Genomic DNA, 20,079 nt, shown 5'->3' with positions numbered 1-20,079 from the left:
AGAAATGTGAAAATGTGAAAAGAGATTTACTTTACGCATTAAATACAGGCTTATTCAAAAAAGAAGAAACAGTATTGTTAGTATGTTACTGAAACAGATTGACTAGTAATTAGTTTTGTTTCCAACCTGTAATTGCTTGCAATTTTCTTACTTGCAAAACAATTACATTGTTTACACATTGGCGTCTGGTGAGTCACTTTTGACACAAATGTGTTTCGCAAATATTAGCACGCTAGCTTCCCACCAAAGTCGCCGTTAATTTGCTTACGTTATAGAGGTCTTAAATCGGGTCGACAATGCAAATCGGATAATCCTACAGTAGGAGTAGGATTCCTACTTTCAGAAATTAAATCAGTCTGTAATAGAAAGTCACAAGACAGATCACAGACCGTTTAACGCAAGGCAAACTAGTCGTTACATTCGTTTACACTTTCATTATCCTTGAATTTCATAGCTTTTACAATGCTATTCACAGCGTTGCTATTATCAAAAGTTCTGCAGGGCAAAGGTATATGACCTAAGGCCTTTGGAATATAGCATAGCCGCTGAGGCATTCAACGTAGCATGTGACTGTAATTTATTTGTGACATCGCTATGACGACATCTGTTGAGCAGTTCCGCTATTTGGGAATTTGTCTTGGAAGCGTAGTATGCATTGTCGGTAAGTTACTTGTGTTATATTAACACTGTTTCGACCTACAAGGTCTAGTAAGTGTGGCTGGTGACGAGAACTAGGCCATACTGGCTTTAGTGTAGGCACCCAATGGTACTTCAGTTTGTTGGAAGTAACAGGCTAAAAAGTCATGCCTTAAACAATCTGTTCGATGCCACAATCAGTGAGTCTGCAAAGCATCATACATTACATAACGCGATCACGAACAGCTTTGTCCAAACCTTGAAACAGATCATTCGACAACTAAACGTAAAATACCGTCTTGTTCGACTGTACACAAACCTCAGTTGCGGCAACATACTAAACTTAGAGCGCTTGACAATCCACACTTTCTGGCAAAACGTGCAACCAACACTCCTTTCTCATGGCAAAACGTGCAACCGCACCGACCATTAGTATTTAAACCACAAACTTGCTTACAGTGCAAACATTAATTGAATGTGGACATGGGAAGCCTATATACGGTGGGTTTCAACAAAGCATTAAGTTAACACATACGTAAAAATGCTAAAATAGTTACAAACGCTTGGTGTTTGAAAGTAATTGTTCCCACAATATTACCTTCTTTGCCACAAGACCACAACATCATAAAAAAGAAGTTCTTCCAGAAAGGGTTTGCCCCACGAAAAGGCCAGTCAAAAATATTGTGAACATCTACGCCCTTTAAGTTACCAATTTAAGTTAATTTACCACATTCATACTACTATTTCAGCACAAAAACCTAAAAGTTTTTATACTTTAGCATCAGCAAAGGGATTTACGTGTTTTGGGTTAGTGGTTTCTGTCCTAAACAAACGAAGTATAATAATTTTAAAATGTGTACCTCCAAATCGAAAGATCCCTAAGATACAAAATTTCAAACAATGCGGCTGTTAAAAGTAAATTAAATTCTGATGGTACCTAAAAATTAGGGGCCCCTGGTTGTGTGTAATTTTTTGTTATCTTCTGCACAGGAACTATTGGAAACCTGATGACGATTCTCGCATATGCAACCAATCCTCGCATGAGAACCGCATTCAATATGCTTATCGTTAGTCTTGCTGTGATAGATCTAGGTCTCTCAGCTTTCATTCTACCTTTTATTATCTACGGTAAGCAACACCTTATTTAAATGACTCAAAAAAGTTAGATTTGAGCATGTTTATAAATGGTTTAGTGAAAGGTCTCGGGTAGCTAATGGCCAACCGCTTTAATGCACCACATGTAGTGCTTTCGTTTTGTAGTTGTTTGTTCCAAGGATTTTACCAGTTCCGTTTCTGATTTATTTCCTTCTTTGTATGCAATGACACGTCATTTTGCATATTGTTAGCGCTTTGGTTTTAAGCATCTTTTCCTAATGCTCGTTGCTTACAAAGTTCCTTTATAATCTTTGCAACGAAGATGATGAATAACATTTCACCAAATCAAGCCGTATTAAAATTATGCATCAATTCAACAGGTTATTCAACCAACAGTTGGCCGTTTTCTGACAAGTCATGCGAGGTGTTCGCTTTCTTCTACTACGCACTGCATTACACGTCATCAGTAAATCTTCTTACCATATCATTCAATAGGTAAGTAAAGGCCATGTGGCTGTCATTGCGTTACAACTGAAGCCGTGAGTCATTGGGTGGGATTGTGAGAACTCCATCCGACAAGGAAACAGTTTGTTTGATGCAAACTCTGCCACACAGTACTGCATCGGCAAAAACACTATCAATTTTTTGTTTACTACAATTTGTATGAAGTGCACACTATGAAAACCACTTTAAAATAAAAGCATCAACCATAGCATGCTTAAATCTGTTGGATAAAACAAAGCCGAAACTGTAACCAGACTGTTGTTTAAAATTTGCATTGTATAATATACGACTGCAATTGATTAAAAATATTACTAAGACCAAACAGAGATTCATGAAATATAGGTACATTTAACCGTTTAGTATTTGAAAACAGTGAAGTTTTAAAATATGTTCCCCCAAAGCAATAAAGTGTACCCACAAAAACACGCCAATAAACCCGTTCCTTACATTTTCGGTAAACAACAAGTTCGCAACTTCGTACACAATGAAAGAGCTTGTTTAAGATCTTTTCGGCCAACACAATTTCCACGAACTGAACTGTTGTTCATTGGTTAAGTTCATCAATTGAACAGTTCAAAATGCAGATTGGTCGTTGGGAGTCAAATGATTGTCATTGCGAGATACTTAATATGCTCGAAAGTGATTGGACATATCATTTCCAATCAGCAATAAATCATCAACGATAGGCCCAAGTGAGAATGAATGAGTATGATTGAGTTTGGGGAAAGTGGTGTATGTTGTACATGTATGTTTCGTATAAAGGGGAAATAGGCAACATGGCGCAATGAGAAACAGAAAATAAATTGTTTAAATCCGAATCTCTCAAACTTTTCTTAGTTTTCAACGGTTCCAATGTAAGGTTTCGGTCCAAAAGTGCTTTCTGATTCTTCCTTTACACGCTTTTAACCAAGCAGTTACACGCAAGCAGTAATCAGTTACTAAAAGTAAGACTATAGAATCTATAGATAGATGAAACGACGTAAAAATTAAACTGTATGAAAACCTTTTTTTCACATACACTGTAAAGAAAGAATGACCTTAGACCAGTGTTTCTTAACCTTTTTAGCGCCTGTACCCTTTGAGCTTTCATGAAATTTTCTCGTACCCCCTGTTTACAATGGTCGACGGAAGTAAATAAAATTATACTAATAGGAGTTAAAATCAGTGCATTTATAACTAATGTGTTGAATGCATACATCAAAACAGTCTTGTAAGTTCAACAATATATACAGCACACCAACAATCAGTCAATTTAAATCAGTCAAAAACAAAAAACAAAGTAACTTGTCACGTTGTCACGCATTTTTGACAAATATGCCTAAATAGCCTATAATTTCACACTGCATGTCGTACCCCCTGCTTTGGTGCTTCGTACCCCCAAGGGGTACATGTACCCCTGGTTAAGAACCCCTGCCTTAGACCAATGACTGTGGCTGTCCTTTGGTTTGCAAATGGTAACGAAAACCTAATTTCACACAGGTACATGCACGTGTCGCGTCCACGCACTGCTTACCGCATCATCTTTTCCAAACACAAGCGGCGAGTGGCGGCTGTTTTGATGTGGAGTTTCGCACCCCTGTCTTTGCTTCCCCTTATTTTCACAGGCGGTTTTGGCTGGTGGGAGAGCGGTTTGATGTGTGCTTTCACGAGGTAAAACTGTCACAGCCGCTGTCACTGTATTTATATGGCTGTTTTGCTCTCCGAATATTTAAGAATAATTTACTACTGCCAGTTACAGAGTTTGTGTTGGAGGAACCATCTAAGTTCATGATTTTTTTTCATTTTGTTTGTATATTCTACCGATTTTGCCTTAACGGTATCCTTGTGCAAATTTATGTGTCTGTGCACATGACGTCCCTGGGCACACTCAGAACCTCTACAAGCAACATTAGATGTGCTCCCTGTGGTCTTATAGAAATTAACGGTTGACATAGAAATTTTTGAACTTGTTTGGTGTCACTGTCACTTAAAACGCCGCTGTAATTAAACTGTTTACGCAATGAAGCTATTTCGGTAGCGCACCACTTCTGGAAACTGACCCAACATCCCAAAATAGCATTCGCTTCAACTTGTTTAGACAATGCACATTGAACCTTGTACGGTAGCTTCGTTGAACGCATTTCTGTTTATGTTGCAGAAAGTACCACGTAAAAAGTAGAAGCTATTTTTAAGAGCTTTGGTCTAACCCTCGATATACGGTGAATCCCAGGGGTGTGATCAAAATCTATGTTTGAAACCACATATCTAGGGTACTTGTTCACACATGCAAATCTGTATTATCAGAAGCCCGGGATTCGCAGACACCTACTCTCTCGTGATGCGAGTTTTGTTCCAGTTTGTTCCCTTATTCGGAATGGTGGTGCTTTACGGTTTAATATTCCACACAGTGAAGCGAAGTCATGCCAACATTGACAACAGAAAATCGCAAGGTGAAGCAAAAGGTTTTGTGCATGTTGTTAAACAGTAAAATGGATGTCTTACTGGTCAAAACGGTTTCAGACGTTTTAGACGCACTGATACTTGAAATAATTGATACGGATTTGAAAAGTTGGTTTAAGAACAAATTTGCCAGATAATTTGCACAAAGTGAATATACTCTATTGGAGATGTTTAATCGCTTCTGTCACGATCAGTACAAGGTTTTTGATCAGCCAAAACCAATAAGCTTTATAAAAGAACTTTTAGGAAAGCCATATTACTTGACTCTTCGGTACTGCAGTTGTAGAAAAAAATCAATGTAATACTTGAACAAACTGTCACAAAACCTAAATACAGTGTCGTCATCATGTGTAAGGGGCATTTTGGCAATTTAACTTCGTAACCGTTGGTTTTGTCCAAAATAAAGTTTAAAACCTAAACCAGGAGTTTGGTTCATAAATGTACCCGAATAAGGATTAACTATGGTTCAATTTAACTTGCATCGATGAGTAAAGATTGTTATTTTGACGTTCTGTTTACAATTCCGGTAACATTCGAACCTGTGTGACGTGATATGTGGGCTCCCAACATTAACCTACGCACTAAAATTCAGCAGGTTTTTGTGTTGTATAATTTATACCAACGCAATTGTTCAGCATCACGCAAAGCAAATACACATGTATTTCCGCATTTTTACCGGCAACCGTGGTGTAAAAATGTCTTACTGATTTTCAGCTGAGAGCAATGATAGCGCAAGTCAAAGCAATGAGATTACGAAGAGTGCTGGTATCTCCTCTCCCGGGCGTCGAGCCTGTGAACGAAGTCCAGGCTACCAATTGCGTCTAAGCTATTCCCCAACCACACCCACAACAGTAAATAAAACACCAATACAGACTCCTGAACAAAGGCGGATTTGGAGACAGTACTCCAACCAGCCCAATGCTATGGAGCCAATAGTCTCAACAACGTGTTTTGAAAACATTACTGGTACCGATGTGTTGAAAAAAGCATCGCCTACGGACAGCAGCAGTCAAAACAAGACCTCTATCCTGAGGCACCAATCTGTTTCGATAAAACATGCGAAGATATGTCGAGCAGCTACAACTGGGGATTTAATAGAAGAAAAATCTACAGAAGTCGGCACAACTTCGACAAAACAACCAAACAGCATAAAAACTAGATCTGTAACATTCTCAAACTTTGAATGCACAAAGAATAAATCAAACAATCATGTGCTTGAGGATAAGAGTAACACGGACGATTCAAAAACGCACATCGGTCTTCAGCGCCCTCGTTCCCTAACATTAAAAACGTTGAAGCCGCCACAAGAGAGCGTCACAAACCTAAAAAGGTCGTCGTCTTACGCACCACGTTCTCTTAAAAGGTACTGAAATGCTTGTGACCAAATTTGACTGTTGCTGTTTTGAGCGGCGCTAATGTATTATTTTTAGAACACTCTCTGCGTCGCTGAATTCACTCACACCGAATCGGATGAGACAAAGAATTAACTCCGCAATTTCAAACGTGAAAAGCAAAGAGGTAATCTTATAACCCGACTTACTAGTTTAATATGACTGCAGCGATGCTTGCATGGCATCAATGTGGAGTTGTATTGAGATGTCTTGAGTTTGTTGATGTCTGTGTACAATAATAAACTTTAAATAAGATACAGGTACAATGTATGTTTAAACTGGTATATAACGGTAGTAAAAAACATAGTTAAGATTACTGAACGATTAATACATAATAACAAAATGGTACAAGGCTTGTCGAAAGAGCAAGACAACATTAAAATAATTGTACAACTTGCAGACAATTGTAAGACGGACGTCCGTTCACCACGCCAAAGCACAACGCCAACTCCTTTACATGAGCACTGTCATATGCGCCACATTTGCCTTCTGCGCGCTACCAAGGTAAAACTTTGCCTCATCGCTAAATACAGCTTGTTTCAAAACGCTTTATGCTAAATACATAAGAAAAGGTTCCCTATATTTACAGCCTAATTTAAACCATCGTGTTTCGAAACGCTTCATACAAAATGACAAACGGTGTTCAAACTAATTGTGTTTCTTATTTATTCAGCTTAATATTAAATCTTGTCGGTAATTACAACTTTATTGAGCCGGAATTTTTTATGGCTGCATCAAACCTTGGCTGGTTAACATCGATGATCAACCCTATCGTGTACGCCGCAATGAATGTACAATTCAGAAAAGAATATACCAGGCAAGCGATTTACTTGTGTACATTACTACTTTTGATATGAAAATTACTACAATTCCTACTCAGTTTTGCCAATATGCTAAACCCGATGTATAATATGATGGCAGTGCTGTTACCGTTGTTCACAATTTGCACTAAAATAACAGTATGAAGTCAAAAATGAAAAAACGTACGTTAAGAATGGGAATTTTGGCTTTTGTTCGCGAAAATTCTAAGCATGGTGTAATATATTTTGTATATACCACTCTCGTTGCCGTTGCTCACCATATTGTGTTACAATAACTGAATAAAAGTTATGTAAACCATTAAACAAATTTATCGGTTAAACGTCGATTTTTAAACAGAGTGATGAAAAAGTTTTCAAACTGCGTTTGGCCACGACACTCCAAAGTCTACCCAGTTAAAGGGAGCATGAACAAGAAGGAAAACTGCACAGCGTAAAGTGAGAAGCAAAGGCCAATCAACTTCTCAAAATAATGAAGATGGCGGCCCAACGCCTGGGAAAAAAAAAACTTTATCCCTGGTGGACCAAACTGAGTTTTTATCCGTAAACTATTCAAGGTGCATTTACTTTTCACTAGGCTTTCTTTTCTATTCACTGTTTTGTTTGTATGCGCTTGTGCGATTATATGCCGAACAACTAAGCGTCTGATAAACCGTCTGTAATACGACTAGTGTTTACCGCCATTGTGTACTCGAGTCAATCGCCCTGTACTCTGACATGCGTGCATTGGGCGACAATGGATTGCACTAAATAAATGTGGCTTGAAGGATCGCTTGCTTGTAGTCTAAAATCGACTTACTGTTTTGCGAAAAGTGGACACTTTTTTCTGTCGTGCTTGGGGTCGTTTTCTACCTCAAGAAAGTTTGTCGTGCAAAAAACACAAATTTATATTCCAAAACTTATTGTATCCATGTATTCGATATGTTTAACCTATGTTTGTTTGACAAGGCTACATAGGTTATTGATTATACCCATGCTTTGAAGAAAATCTAACAAATTTTGTGCTAAGTATCAAAGTTCAAGTTTTTTTCGCAATGTCACCGGTGTCCCCCAAACCAATAAATGAAACACTTGTTTGCTGTTGCGAAATTGTTGCGAAACAGTTTGGGTTTCTGCTCATTCTCTACACTGCATCGGTTTGCAAAAACTAAATGATTTAAAACAAAAACAGAAAACAAAACATTCCAACGGTCTGTTGAAATGAGATTGTTTTAATAACGGACATAAGAAAGGGAAGAAGTTGTTAGCAACCCCATTCCGAGTCCGACAAACAAGTTAGTTTTCTGTTAATGATTAAACGGCCTCAACAGCTAACAGTGTAGCAGTACGTAATTATAGCAAATTTTGGTGCAAGCATGCTTATGACGAAAATGGAAACCGGCATTACAGGTTCAAGAAACAGTTTAGCTTAATGCAAATTAGCTAACAATAAAAGGTTAAGCAAAGGTTACAACTATTTGATAATTCGGCTAACAACTTAGTGACTGTAAAACCACGTGGCAGAGATGAGCTTACAATGAATAGTACACGAGCAACAGGATGTTGTGGGTTATATATCTCTTGCATCAGTTTAACAAGTTCTGGATGGTTTTCAGAGCCGAGCGAACAAAGTCTTTGCTTTTAAGTTAAGTGCCACAACACTGGTTGACAGTCCGGCATGACAGGTGTAAAACAAGATCAAGAGGTAACTTGTATATAGCATAACCATAAATCGTCTATGGGGATGTTACAGTTTACAAAATGTTTTGTACTTAAAATTTATAATAAATAACAAGTGAACTTTTTGTGAGCCGATTAAACTGCATTAAGTCGAAACATAGGAAAACTTGCTTGCATAAAGTGCTGGTACAACGTTTTAATCCTCTCAAACCCTATTGTTTGAAACCTTTAGTTTCCTGACATACTGTCATTTTTTGTGATATTTTTCTGTTACTGTTATTGTGGCCTATGGTAACTACAAACATAAAAAGGAATTAAAAGGTTCAAAACTCTCTACTGTGTCCTTGATCTCAAGGTGACCCACCGCAAGGGTATTCAAAACAGCTTACAAGCTGTACGCATATACTAGTTATCAGCACAACATCATTCCTAAACGATGCGTAACACTGTGAAAGGAAATTCCTCCATTTTGTGGCAACTTCCCAGAAGTTGCCTATCATAAACCCTAATTCTGTAACTAATACGTGCAAATATGAAATAGCCAAGAAATATGGCTGACTTTACTCTCTGTGCCAAAGATATTGAGGTTTTACGCAGTTATGATTTTTAAAGGATGGGAAACTGACCTTGATTCTCGTGGTTGCTGTTTTTATATCAGTTTTTGGAAGCAGTTTTCAATATGGATACAACATAGCAGTGATGAATGCACCAGCTCCTGTAAGTACAACATAGTGTTTTTGACCACGATCAAAAGTATACTTCGCAAGCTATTACACAAATTATTTAAGAAAGCACTATGCATAGCACCAAAGCATAGGTCAGATTTTTATTTGCCGAGTTCATCGTCAAATTATGGTAGGCTGACAGGACATTTAATGTTTTAAAAAGCGTTCATGCAGGCTTTCAATAAACATGGTTCACAACTTTGCATCGATAGCGCTAAGCATACCACCTTGCCGTTCTCATCCACAGCTGATGCAATCGTTTTTCTTCGGAACGGGTATGTCGTCTGTCGAAGTCGAATTGCAATCCAACAACACGTCAAACACAACGACCAGTGTACCGACACAGCCACAGGTAACGGTTACAGTTTTATGATTAAAAAAATCCTGCAAAAAAACAACACAAGTATGTGCACTGTACATATACACAATACAGCATGAGACCACAGTATGCCAATATGCCGTCACACACGATGCCTATCAAGCTATGTAGAGCGACAGTTCACGCTTCACGTGAGTTTTGTACAACAACGCCGGGTGAACAAATACAACTTAAGCAACTTGAACACGTACAGTAGAACTATTACAAAGCGAAACGACATTTCAGGTCATTGCAGTTAAGTTCGCGGTCATTATAGTAATACACATTTTGGAGTCATTAAACACATACATACAAATGACTTATCAATATAATCGTCAATACAACCAACGCAGCACCTTGCTCCACGGAAGTCAGCAACGAAAAGAACTAAACCACATTGCGTTATCACACAAAACTGGCAGTCGATTATTACGTCACACAACACAATAGATTACAACACCAGTTGTAGTGAGGAAAAGCGGGAATCAATAGAAATCGGCAATTACTGGCAAATAAGATGTAACAATTAGAAAAAAACTATTATATGCCTGTTCAGGTTATGGCTGCACACAGTGTTTTTTAAGGTGTTTTGAAATTTCTCCAGCGGTTTCCCAAAATGGCTATTTAAGCAAATATGGCTATTTTTTGGTATTTAAATGAAACACTTGTGGTCTCTTAAAAGTACTTAGCGGTCACCCAAACCAAACCTTAAAAAACCCTGGCTGCACATATAAGCACTAACAACAGTCCGAAAGTGCCCACATCTCAGCTAAACGTAAAACTTTTTACACTTACATTTGTCCTGCTGAAACAACATCACTTTTTTTACTGCAGAACTCGTCTTTAAATGCCATTGAAACTACTCCTGGCACAGCTAACGCGACAAGTTCAGTGGAAAGTTCCGAATTGACTACTTCGCAACTGTTCATGTGGTCATTTACTGTCTCCATATACACAGTCGGTGGAATGGTTGGTTCCTACCTTACAGGCGTTTGTATCAAGTACCTGGGCAGGTAATCTACAATACGCCCGAAACGTTTTGTGCCTGCAACGCATTGTTGAAATTAAGGTGTTGTAGCAGTAGAGAACGTCATTGAAAACACAACCTGAATGATGCACTCGACAATACTTGCTTGTGCAGTTTATATAGGCCAAATATTTAGTTGCAGTAGTAATATCCTGCCACAAGTGCTTTTGCTTTCATAGTTATGATTTTGAGGGCTACTGGGACTAGCACGATCTTGTTCACTTTATACCTAAACGGCAAGTAACATATTTTAATGCCAAAAAATGCAATACTAGGCTAATTTAACATGTGTGAGACACCAGATTAGCCCAGACTTTGTCAAGTGTAATGGGTCCAAGGTTTATCATTTGTTTGCAGAAAGGGGGCAATGTTAGCAGCGAATGCACTTTCCATCACTGCAGCTATTCTTGAAGGCACAAGCAAGGCCGCCAATTCCCTTGAGATGGTTATAATTGCTCGATTTTTGCTAGGTATTTTTGCCGGTAAGTCATTTTTGTCAGCTTTCAGCACTACCTAAACCAGTATGCGCAAGTAACATTAAACGAGCAGCGGGCATTCAAAGTAAAAAAATAAGTGTAAAACTCCAGGTGGCCTAGCAGTGCAATATTACAACATTTTAGCAAAACATTTAAACAGCTAGACCTAGCATACATGCTGTCCTTTTTATATCTGTTCCTAAACTAAAACCATTTTAAACTGGTATAAAAAACATACTTTGCGCTTTACTTAATTATTTGCAACACAGGAAGGTAAAGCACGTTACCAACCTATCGTATTCGATGCTTTTGTTACATGAAATACACACAAATGATGCTATTTTATAGTTATTTCAAAAAAGCCGCCATTAAAGCATGCTAGTTTTTAACCAAAAACGTCCGATTGAAGATAACAATCGCCCATTGTTCACATATTTCTCAATTTATTTTTATTAAATGGGGAGCGTTTTTTTCATAAATTTTACAGCATTGTTTTTACACAGGGCTGGCAACCGGTGTTGTGCCACTTTACAACGGGGAGATTTCTCCAAAAAAGATTCGTGGTGCTATTGGAGTTGTCAGTCAGTTGTTCATTACTGTTGGTAAGCCGTATAGCAAGCATGCACTGACACCAAAATAAAAATATATTTAATTACAGTCAATACAATTGGCAACATTTTATTGTTTTTTACCGTAGTAGGTGATACTTATAACTGAAGGTAATTCACATGCAAATTACCTTGAAAATTTAATATATTGGTTACGCCTAACATTTACCCCAAAAAGATTCAAAGACCTATAGATATCATATGAGATAAATTAAAAACAATTATATTTCTAGGCATTTTGACAGCCCAGTTGCTTAGTTTGAACGAAGCTATGGGAACTGAGGAATTGTGGCCTTTGCTTCTCGCTTTTACCGCAGTTCCATCCATTACACAACTTTGTGTTTTACCGTTTATTCCTGAAAGTCCAAGATGCTTGCTTATTGACAAGAACGACCAGGGAAAGGCCAGAGCCGGTTAGTACAAGACAAGCTTCGGTTGAAAATATGTAACTTTATTATGCTAAACGAAAATACAAACGACTTTATTCAAGTCATGTAGAACAATCAGATAAAGGCACCTGTTTATGGCCCTAAACTTACTTGTTATAAGCACGTTGCTTTGGGTACACGCAGTGGTGGGATTCAGCCGATTCGCACCGGTTCTACAGATCCGTCTCGCGAAATATTATGAGATCAGCGAACCGGTTAGCATTACTGGTTACTGTCAATGGACTTTTTGTAACAGAACCAACTGAAAAATTGTGACTTTTGTGATAGAGCGGTTGACAAAAAATTAGAATCCCACCACTGGGTACCTTTAATACGAAGTCTGGCGTATAGACTTACTGACAAATAGTTTTTGTTGTTAACTTTAAAATTAATTTTTTGTATGGCAGCTTTAATTAGGTTTCGGGGCACCAACAACGTTGCGGCTGAAATCCAGGAGATGAAAGCCGAAGCCGCCGCAGAAACGGCAACAAGACAACTGTCAGTCATGGAACTGATAAGGGATCGTTATGTTAGATGGCAACTTATTTCCATTGTTGTGCTGCAAATTACACAACAGCTTTGTGGAATAAACGCAGTAGGTTTATTTATTTAAATATGATAAAATAGATTCTAATAAACATGCATATTCTCCTATGTTTGTTGACCCTGTAATGAGATTACCTGATGGGGATGAAAAGTCAAAACATTGCTTTAAAAACATGTATTTGTTACAAGAAAAATTGCAGTGGTTGTATTATAGGCGTGCTCGCAATATGTTTAAATTGGCAAAGTTTTTTAAAAAATTGTGCTTGTAAATTTTAATAATTTGACTGTGTTAACGTTCAGATATTCTTCTACCTGAATACGATATTTGAGGCAGCCGGTGTTCCAGAGGAAACAAGAAATTATGCTTCAGTTGGGGTTGGATCTGTCAACACATTGATGACAATTGTATCGGTAAAAAAACATAGTGTTTTGGTTCATAGCCGCAATAGCAAGCAAAAAATACCACGAGAATGCTTAAATGCCCTAAGTCAGTGGTTGGCAACCGCCGGTTCGCGGCCCGGTAACGGTCCGCGAGAAGTTCGTTAGCGGGCCGTATAATTTGTCAGGATAAATGCTATGAAACAATTTGCCTATGTATCCCGAGGATGATAAACTAAATTAAGCGTTTTCATTGCGAAAAAGTTGTAGTTTTTTGAAGACCGGTCCGCAGTGCAAAAAAGGTTGCCGACCCTGGCAAATTAAAAATTTTTGCTTGGTTGATAATTGCGTCATCTCAGTAGACATTCGTATATCAGAAAAGAAACATGTATGCAAAAACGTCTTACGAAACTTTACCCATCTGTTCTAAGAGCGTTAGAAAAAAAATAGTTGTTTTACATGATTCGATCCATGTAGTATCATATTTACACAAATTTAAACAGCATAACTCTAAACGTCAACAGCTAACATGTTGACTCTATGCTTAGGTTTTGCTTATGGATCGTGCTGGTAGAAAGGCTCTTTTAGCTGGCGGTTATGCGATCTCTGGCGTCTTTTGTGCATTAATGACGGTTTCCTTGACGCTGCAGGATCAGATTTCTTGGATGTCCAACATGAGCATTGCATGTGTGATCGGATTTATCGTTGGTTTTGCAATTGGCCCTGGTAAGTTGAAAGTGTGGACTATTTATATTTCGGATCAAGCTTTGTCGGGCGAATCCGGTGCATAACAAGTTTTACAAAAGCACATATGTAACCAATGTACAATATGAAGATTGATAAGATAAAGTAAAAGGAAGAAAATTAAACAAAACCGTATTTGCTATAGAGTCAGCGCACACTTTAGTTATAGGTGGTATCTACTGCCTAAGTAAAATAAACGCTTCCTAATTATATGTGTTAACATTTATTCTTTGTCTCAAAATCGACACAAATACGGGTCAATAAGGCGATCTAGTGGGTAGCCAAACCCCACGCAAGCAAATATGATAAACATATTTCTATTTTTTAGGTCCAGTCCCTTGGATTTTAACAGCGGAATTATTCAGGCAATCCGGAAGACCAGCGGCTTCTGCCATTGGTTGTGGAGTAAACTGGACAAGCAATTTCATTTTGGCTCTTGTTTTCCCCTTTATGCAGGTTGGTTTTCTTGTAAACTTTGGTAGTCACCATTTTATATATTGCATTGGTTGTGAAAATGACAGACCAGCCAATATTTATAAGTAAAGTATTTTGACGTTTCGGCACATTCATTTTCAACTAATAAAAGAAACCCACGCGAGGTCATAAAACGGCAAAAGGGCAAAAAAGATGAAAAAATTTTATTCATTTATTTGTCTGCAGTCCATGGCTTCGTTTACCTCAATTGTTATAATTTTTGATTTCAGAAAGCTATGGGTTCTTATGTGTTCGTCTTTTTCCTGGTGATTTGCGTCATCGCCACGGCTTACGTCATGATTGTTCTGCCGGAGACGAAGAACGAAACATTCCAAGACATCAGTCTTATGTTTGCGAAGCGAAACGGAATCCAGAAAAACACAATTGAAATGGATAATATTGATGATGAAGCCAATAGGCCTATAGTTAAACGTTGATTTTGGAAAGATACACGAAAAGGAAAAATACTTAAAAAACGACATTAATTTGTTGGACTTAAGCTGAAAGATAAGACAAGATCTTTCCCGTTACTCAACCTTTTTTTTAAAAAAAATCGTTTTGTGTGCCATTAAGTGTTGCTTGCAATGTGGGCTGGTGAAATGTTTTTTACTTACTTTATACAACAAAAAAGCTGACTTGAATACTTGGGGTTTTAAACAGTATTACAATTAAATGTCTCAGGCCTCTTTCTCTTCGAAACTTTTCTTTCTTATAGTGCACTCGCTGCATAGCCTAAACATGTGGTGCTCAAAATTTGTTACTCTAAAAGCCTTACGAGCAAACCTTTGATCGAGCCAAAACTGTAAAGAACAAACATTTTTTTCATTGAGCCACTTCAACAAATCATTCAGTAATTTCTTCAGTTTTAACGTTTGTTTACAATAAAAATGATTTAGCAGCAAACAGCTCGGAGTCTGCATCATTTCATTTTCCGAACCAGTTCAGCTATTCCTTTAAAATAGCCCTGCATTGGCGTTTTGTCTTTTTCTGTTGAGTCCACAGACGTGTTTTGCTGCAACGATTTAATATGTTGAGGCAGAAGTAGCTTCACCCACAATATTAGCTTAAGCTCTTCAGGAAAAATTGAATAAGCCCAGGACTGAAGTTGATGGATCCAATGACCGCTCGTTGATCGTTCGTGCCCCAGTTGCTTAAGACAAGCTTTGGCAAATCGCTGCGATTCCACAACCTAAAATACCATAAGCGTGGAATTTCAAAGTAAAAAGCGCTAAATCAGTGGTATGAACATAAATTCTTAACTAGGATCAGCCATGAAGCATCTGTGTCGGCCAGCGACCACGACACACTCATATATAAATCACAGTACGCCAGGACCATTAAAGGTGCCATACCGAATCAGCCGTTAAATCAATAGTATATTTAAATGTTTCACAAGACACATACATCACGCTTTTATAACACCTTGTGTATGGAAACCAAGAAATTAAACTTCCCATATTGATAAGTTAAAGACTTTAAATCCTCGCCTATGCTTTACTTGCGAGAAGATTTTATTAATAAGGAAACATTTACATAACATGAGCCAACGTTAAGTGTTGGCATAATAGTGTTAAATATAGGGCTTACGAATATACTCTCTGGCTCAGTGTCCAAAGGAGATCGCTTTTTGACCCCAAGAGGTTGCACAGCCATGACGTCAATCTTATCTTCATATTCAACTGATGCCGCGACTAAAATTGTTCATAATGCATTAGCATGTTAAAGTTTTAGTTTTGTTTGCTTGTTTAGTACAAATGCCTTTTATCCATACCCGGTATAAATTAGTTTTAGGAATGCTGACGTCCACACACATTTTCACATGTGCTAATGCTTTGTGACTGAATAGTTGTGCAAAATGTTCAGAGATAGGATTTGGGAGCATCATTTTTTTGGTAAATAAACTTAGTCCTTATGGAAGTAAAGTTGACATTCATAATTTACACGCAATATACGCATCAGTTTAGTTAAACAAGTTGTTGCTTGTAAGCATTGTAAATGTTAACAGAAATGTCCACTGTATGTCAGTTTAAGCCACTACAGTTTCAAAATAAAATCAATGCAAAAAAGTTACCTGCGAAGTGCCGCAGAAACGCTTTGGCGCCGGACGCGATAGCCATGCCAGGGATCGGTTGATGGGCGTTTTCGCCACTTACGATGATAATGGCGCTTTTGTGATACCGGTGCTGAAGTCGCGGAATCAAATATTGACTCAGCAGAACCGGCGCAAACATGTTAGTAACCAGACACCTGTGGATACAACAATATATGTTAAGGTGCAAATATAAAAACAGATCTAAGCTTGAACCATTGGGTCCAATGTTAAAAATGGGCATTGGCCTAAAATGGGCCGGGTGTTGTAAGTCGGGTCGTGCTGTTTGGGTCAGATTCGGATTTAGGCTTAAGTTTGAATGAAAATGATTTGAACTGTGACTGACTTCAAATTATGCCTCGTTTGTACTGAAATTTAGAGCTTGTAAAGACAAAATCATAAAGGGCCTACCGACAACTCTGCACTGACCTATACCAAGTATGTAAATCACAAAACCAAAAAAACGTTTTCTAGGAAAATAATGGCCAAAACAGGCGTCAAAAACGACATGTTATATATTATTATACACATCACTGATTATAGCATGGGCATTTGCTAATACGTTTGAATAATAAAGCATGTCGCTTTTTACGTATATTTTAGTTGTTATTTTCCCCGTTTTTTCTTTATGTTGTTAAACATTTACAATCCTTTGCCCCAATTGGCTACGTCAATGTTTACACACCGTCAATCAACTGGACTTACTGCTTGTTCAGTTCAGCGCGTTGTTGGTGAAATTTCTTGGACAAAGCGGCCATCCCGGCAGCATGAATCAAAATCGAAATATCAAGGTCCTCTACTTGTGCCAGCATGTCGGTGTAAAAACTGAGGTCGATGGCATTGCGAAAATCAGCCACAATCGTCCGAACCTGCAGAAACATATTCATGTTTTGCCACTATGCTGTTGTGCTCTCACACCCTTTATTTGGTGCTATTTTTGCCCAATTTATCACAGTAGGTTATCTCACACCTAAGCTTATATCTTTTATTAGTTTGTTATTCTATAATTGTTAAAATTAATTGAGGTTAAGTATATCTTTTATATATTTTTGATTTGCGTTTCAGATTACAGATTCCAAATGTCACAAGATATCTAGTCGTTCAGGAACGCTATAGGCATACACGCATCTGTTCAAGTCTTGATGAGGAATTTTATGCCCAAATAGACGGAAATAGTAAATGCCCACAAATATATAGGCTATAAATAATGGTGACATGAACATTTCAGAGACGTCTTAACAATAAAGCATGTGCGCCTTTTACGTTTTTTAAACCGTTACAATCCTTAGTGGACTTAAGTAACTTAATTATACCTTTATGCCGTGTCTCAAGATAAGAACATCCCGTATCTTGTGTAGTTTTTCAATATCCTTGCCAGCAAGCACCAAATTAAATCCTAATCTTGCGAGTTGAATTGCAAATCCGTTTCCAGTAGCCGTTGTTGGTGCAGTAATGAGAGCCCAGGTGCCTTTGCCATAACGCTCTGCTAAATCGTGACCTTCTCGCAGGAAGAACTTTCTCAGAGCTGTTAGGAGCTTAAGCAAAGCCACGAAAAGTGTGATGCTGCCCACAAATGCGAATGTGGAGTAGAGATAGGAATCCGACAGACAACCCGTGCTAGCCATTATAAATATCGGAAACAGCCTAAACAAATAGAGATTTTATAGCTACGTGTATGTGCCGGCAATAAAACGGCTTGTCGAGTGAATTACAATTCCCTCTATAGCTTGAATATACACTGAAAAACACAAATGGGCAACAATACGTAGGCTACAGTACATGAAATAACAATTGTACTGCAGTGCATAGGAAAGTAACTTATTAACAAATGTTCTTTAACATTGGCGCCAACCACATAAAAAAAATTTCTAAAAAAAAAAAACTTTAGACGACTACCTTGTTAAGTAGACAAGCTTTTCACCTGACCCGATCAGTAGATAAGTGTTGGTTAATCATTACTGACACTACCCAAGCCTTTTAAGCGACAGCATTTTAAAGCAAGCACTGAGGTATACCGCAAAGTACACTTAAAAGTTATATGACTTGAAAACATTGGTCTCACTGCAACTACGCAAAACAGGCAGTATAACCATTATATAATGCATTAACTACAAACACAACACTGTAAAATACTCAAATTATTTACATTATATGAGCATAAACTGTACTATTTGATTATTATTCTTCGCTGATGTAACAAGCTTTACAGATTCTACACTTGCCGCCTATTTCAATACTAGTTTAGCTATTTAATAGAGTTGTGTGGTTTAACCCTGAACATAATATACACGTTTTATCTACAGCTTTTGTTAAGACTGCGTAAGTATTCAGCCTTTCTTTCTCTCTCTCTCTGGCAAATTCAAACACACCGGCTTAGGCAGTTTGATTACCAAAGGTTAAACCGTGTTTTGAATCCATCCTTGGGCGTTCATGATACCTCAAGCGTTCCAAGGCCTTGTGCTTACCTTCCATGTGAAATTCAACCGCTTATTGGCCAGTGTGCTGGAATACAAATAACTAGGTCTGTTTGAGGTGGGGCGCGCACACAACCCTTTTTCATTGTGAGGCATAAATCGTTTGTGGTTCACTGTCGAAGTGTTAAATTCCATCACGTACACAACAACTTGTAAACTAGTATATAACGTTTATAGCCAGCAAAATCGATCCTGGCGTTACGATTAAAAAATGTAATTAGATCAAAAGTACGATTTAGGAAATGTATTTAGTTGGCGCCATTAAAATCCTACCTCGTATTCTTAGATAGTTTTGATTTGTACACGTTGCCCGTAAACGATATCAACAATTATTCAACAGCCAGGATTTTTTTAAATGGAAACAAAGTTTAGGCTCTGCTGACATGTTGTTGTCATTGACCTGTATTCTCAGATTCTGTCTGCAGTAACTTTTTAATATAAATTTGTACCAGTTTATGACTGTTGATGTTATATCTTAACTTTTGCAGTCTGTTGAGACCTTGCTACAAATTATATTTTACACCAAAACACTACGAACATTAATGAAAATTTCTGGCTAACTCAATCAGAAAAACGAAACTCATCAAAGCGATAGATTTGTTCCTGGGTTCGCTGTATTTTATCCCGAGCCATACCATTATCATTGCACCCAACAAAGTCGTCACCAAGCTACGCAAAGGCTCCGGATCATCGTAAAAATCAAAAAAGAAAGACTAGAGTTTCTACTCTCGTATAAAACGATACTCCAAAAAAATGGGATAAGAAAAGCCTTCACTTCAGAAACTACAAGATAAATTACATTAGTTGGTTGTTAACTAGTAAAAATCCCTATTGCGATATGGACAACAAGTATGTATGCACATGTATACAGAATAACATAACCTACAAACACCAAACCCGAACATATTCTATGTACACGACATTGCTTAAATATTTGGGTGGTTGTTATAAGAGGGATACATATATGTATAGCGGTGGCGAAGGTATAGAATAGATTAAAACGGAAATTTTAGACCCTGAAAACACACCGATTGTGAAGAATGAGATTTTAACGGTTACAAATTCAAGTCAGCTTTCCAATAACTTAAACAGCACAGATTTGAACACTGAAATGTGGAGACAGTTGGTCGAAAGGCGTAGGAGTGAATTAAGGCAGTGCGCGCCAGGTTATAAAACACACAAGAGACAAGTTGCATCGTTTTTCGAGGGC

The 20,079-nt window shown here is 37.8% G+C and overlaps 3 protein-coding genes across 3 annotated transcripts; 2 read left to right on the top strand and 1 right to left on the bottom strand.

The window, feature by feature from the left end:
- The first annotated feature begins 432 nt into the window (after nt 1-432).
- On the top strand, nt 433-7,657 carry LOC145220678 (uncharacterized). Its single transcript, XM_080087905.1, has 10 exons — nt 433-661; nt 1,627-1,764; nt 2,112-2,226; nt 3,715-3,885; nt 4,519-4,664; nt 5,389-6,037; nt 6,105-6,192; nt 6,466-6,569; nt 6,739-6,882; nt 7,224-7,657. The coding sequence occupies exons 1-10, from the start codon at nt 595-597 to the stop codon at nt 7,318-7,320; spliced, it is 1,719 nt and encodes a 572-aa protein (XP_079944031.1). The 5' UTR covers nt 433-594; the 3' UTR covers nt 7,321-7,657.
- An 809-nt stretch (nt 7,658-8,466) lies between these two features.
- LOC145220679 (solute carrier family 2, facilitated glucose transporter member 5-like) lies at nt 8,467-15,211 on the top strand. The gene is made up of 12 exons (XM_080087906.1): nt 8,467-8,567; nt 9,155-9,259; nt 9,515-9,619; nt 10,460-10,638; nt 11,010-11,134; nt 11,632-11,730; nt 11,970-12,149; nt 12,572-12,759; nt 13,011-13,121; nt 13,637-13,814; nt 14,161-14,288; nt 14,537-15,211. Exons 1-12 carry the CDS (start codon nt 8,541-8,543, stop codon nt 14,741-14,743), a joined length of 1,632 nt encoding a protein of 543 aa, XP_079944032.1. The 5' UTR covers nt 8,467-8,540; the 3' UTR covers nt 14,744-15,211.
- LOC145220684 (uncharacterized) lies at nt 14,857-19,385 on the bottom strand. The gene is made up of 5 exons (XM_080087915.1): nt 17,709-19,385; nt 17,101-17,264; nt 16,378-16,553; nt 15,894-15,997; nt 14,857-15,495 (listed from the first exon to the last, which is right to left on the bottom strand). Exons 1-5 carry the CDS (start codon nt 18,018-18,020, stop codon nt 15,226-15,228), a joined length of 1,026 nt encoding a protein of 341 aa, XP_079944041.1. The 5' UTR covers nt 18,021-19,385; the 3' UTR covers nt 14,857-15,225.
- Nucleotides 19,386-20,079: the final 694 nt, after the last annotated feature.

The sequence above is a fragment of the Phallusia mammillata genome, chromosome 3 (genome assembly GCF_965637545.1).
Source record: "Phallusia mammillata chromosome 3, kaPhaMamm4.hap1.1, whole genome shotgun sequence".
NCBI lineage: Eukaryota > Metazoa > Chordata > Ascidiacea > Phlebobranchia > Ascidiidae > Phallusia > Phallusia mammillata.
The sequence above is the reverse complement of the archived record's forward strand: the minus strand, read 5'-3'. Positions and strand labels throughout refer to the sequence as shown.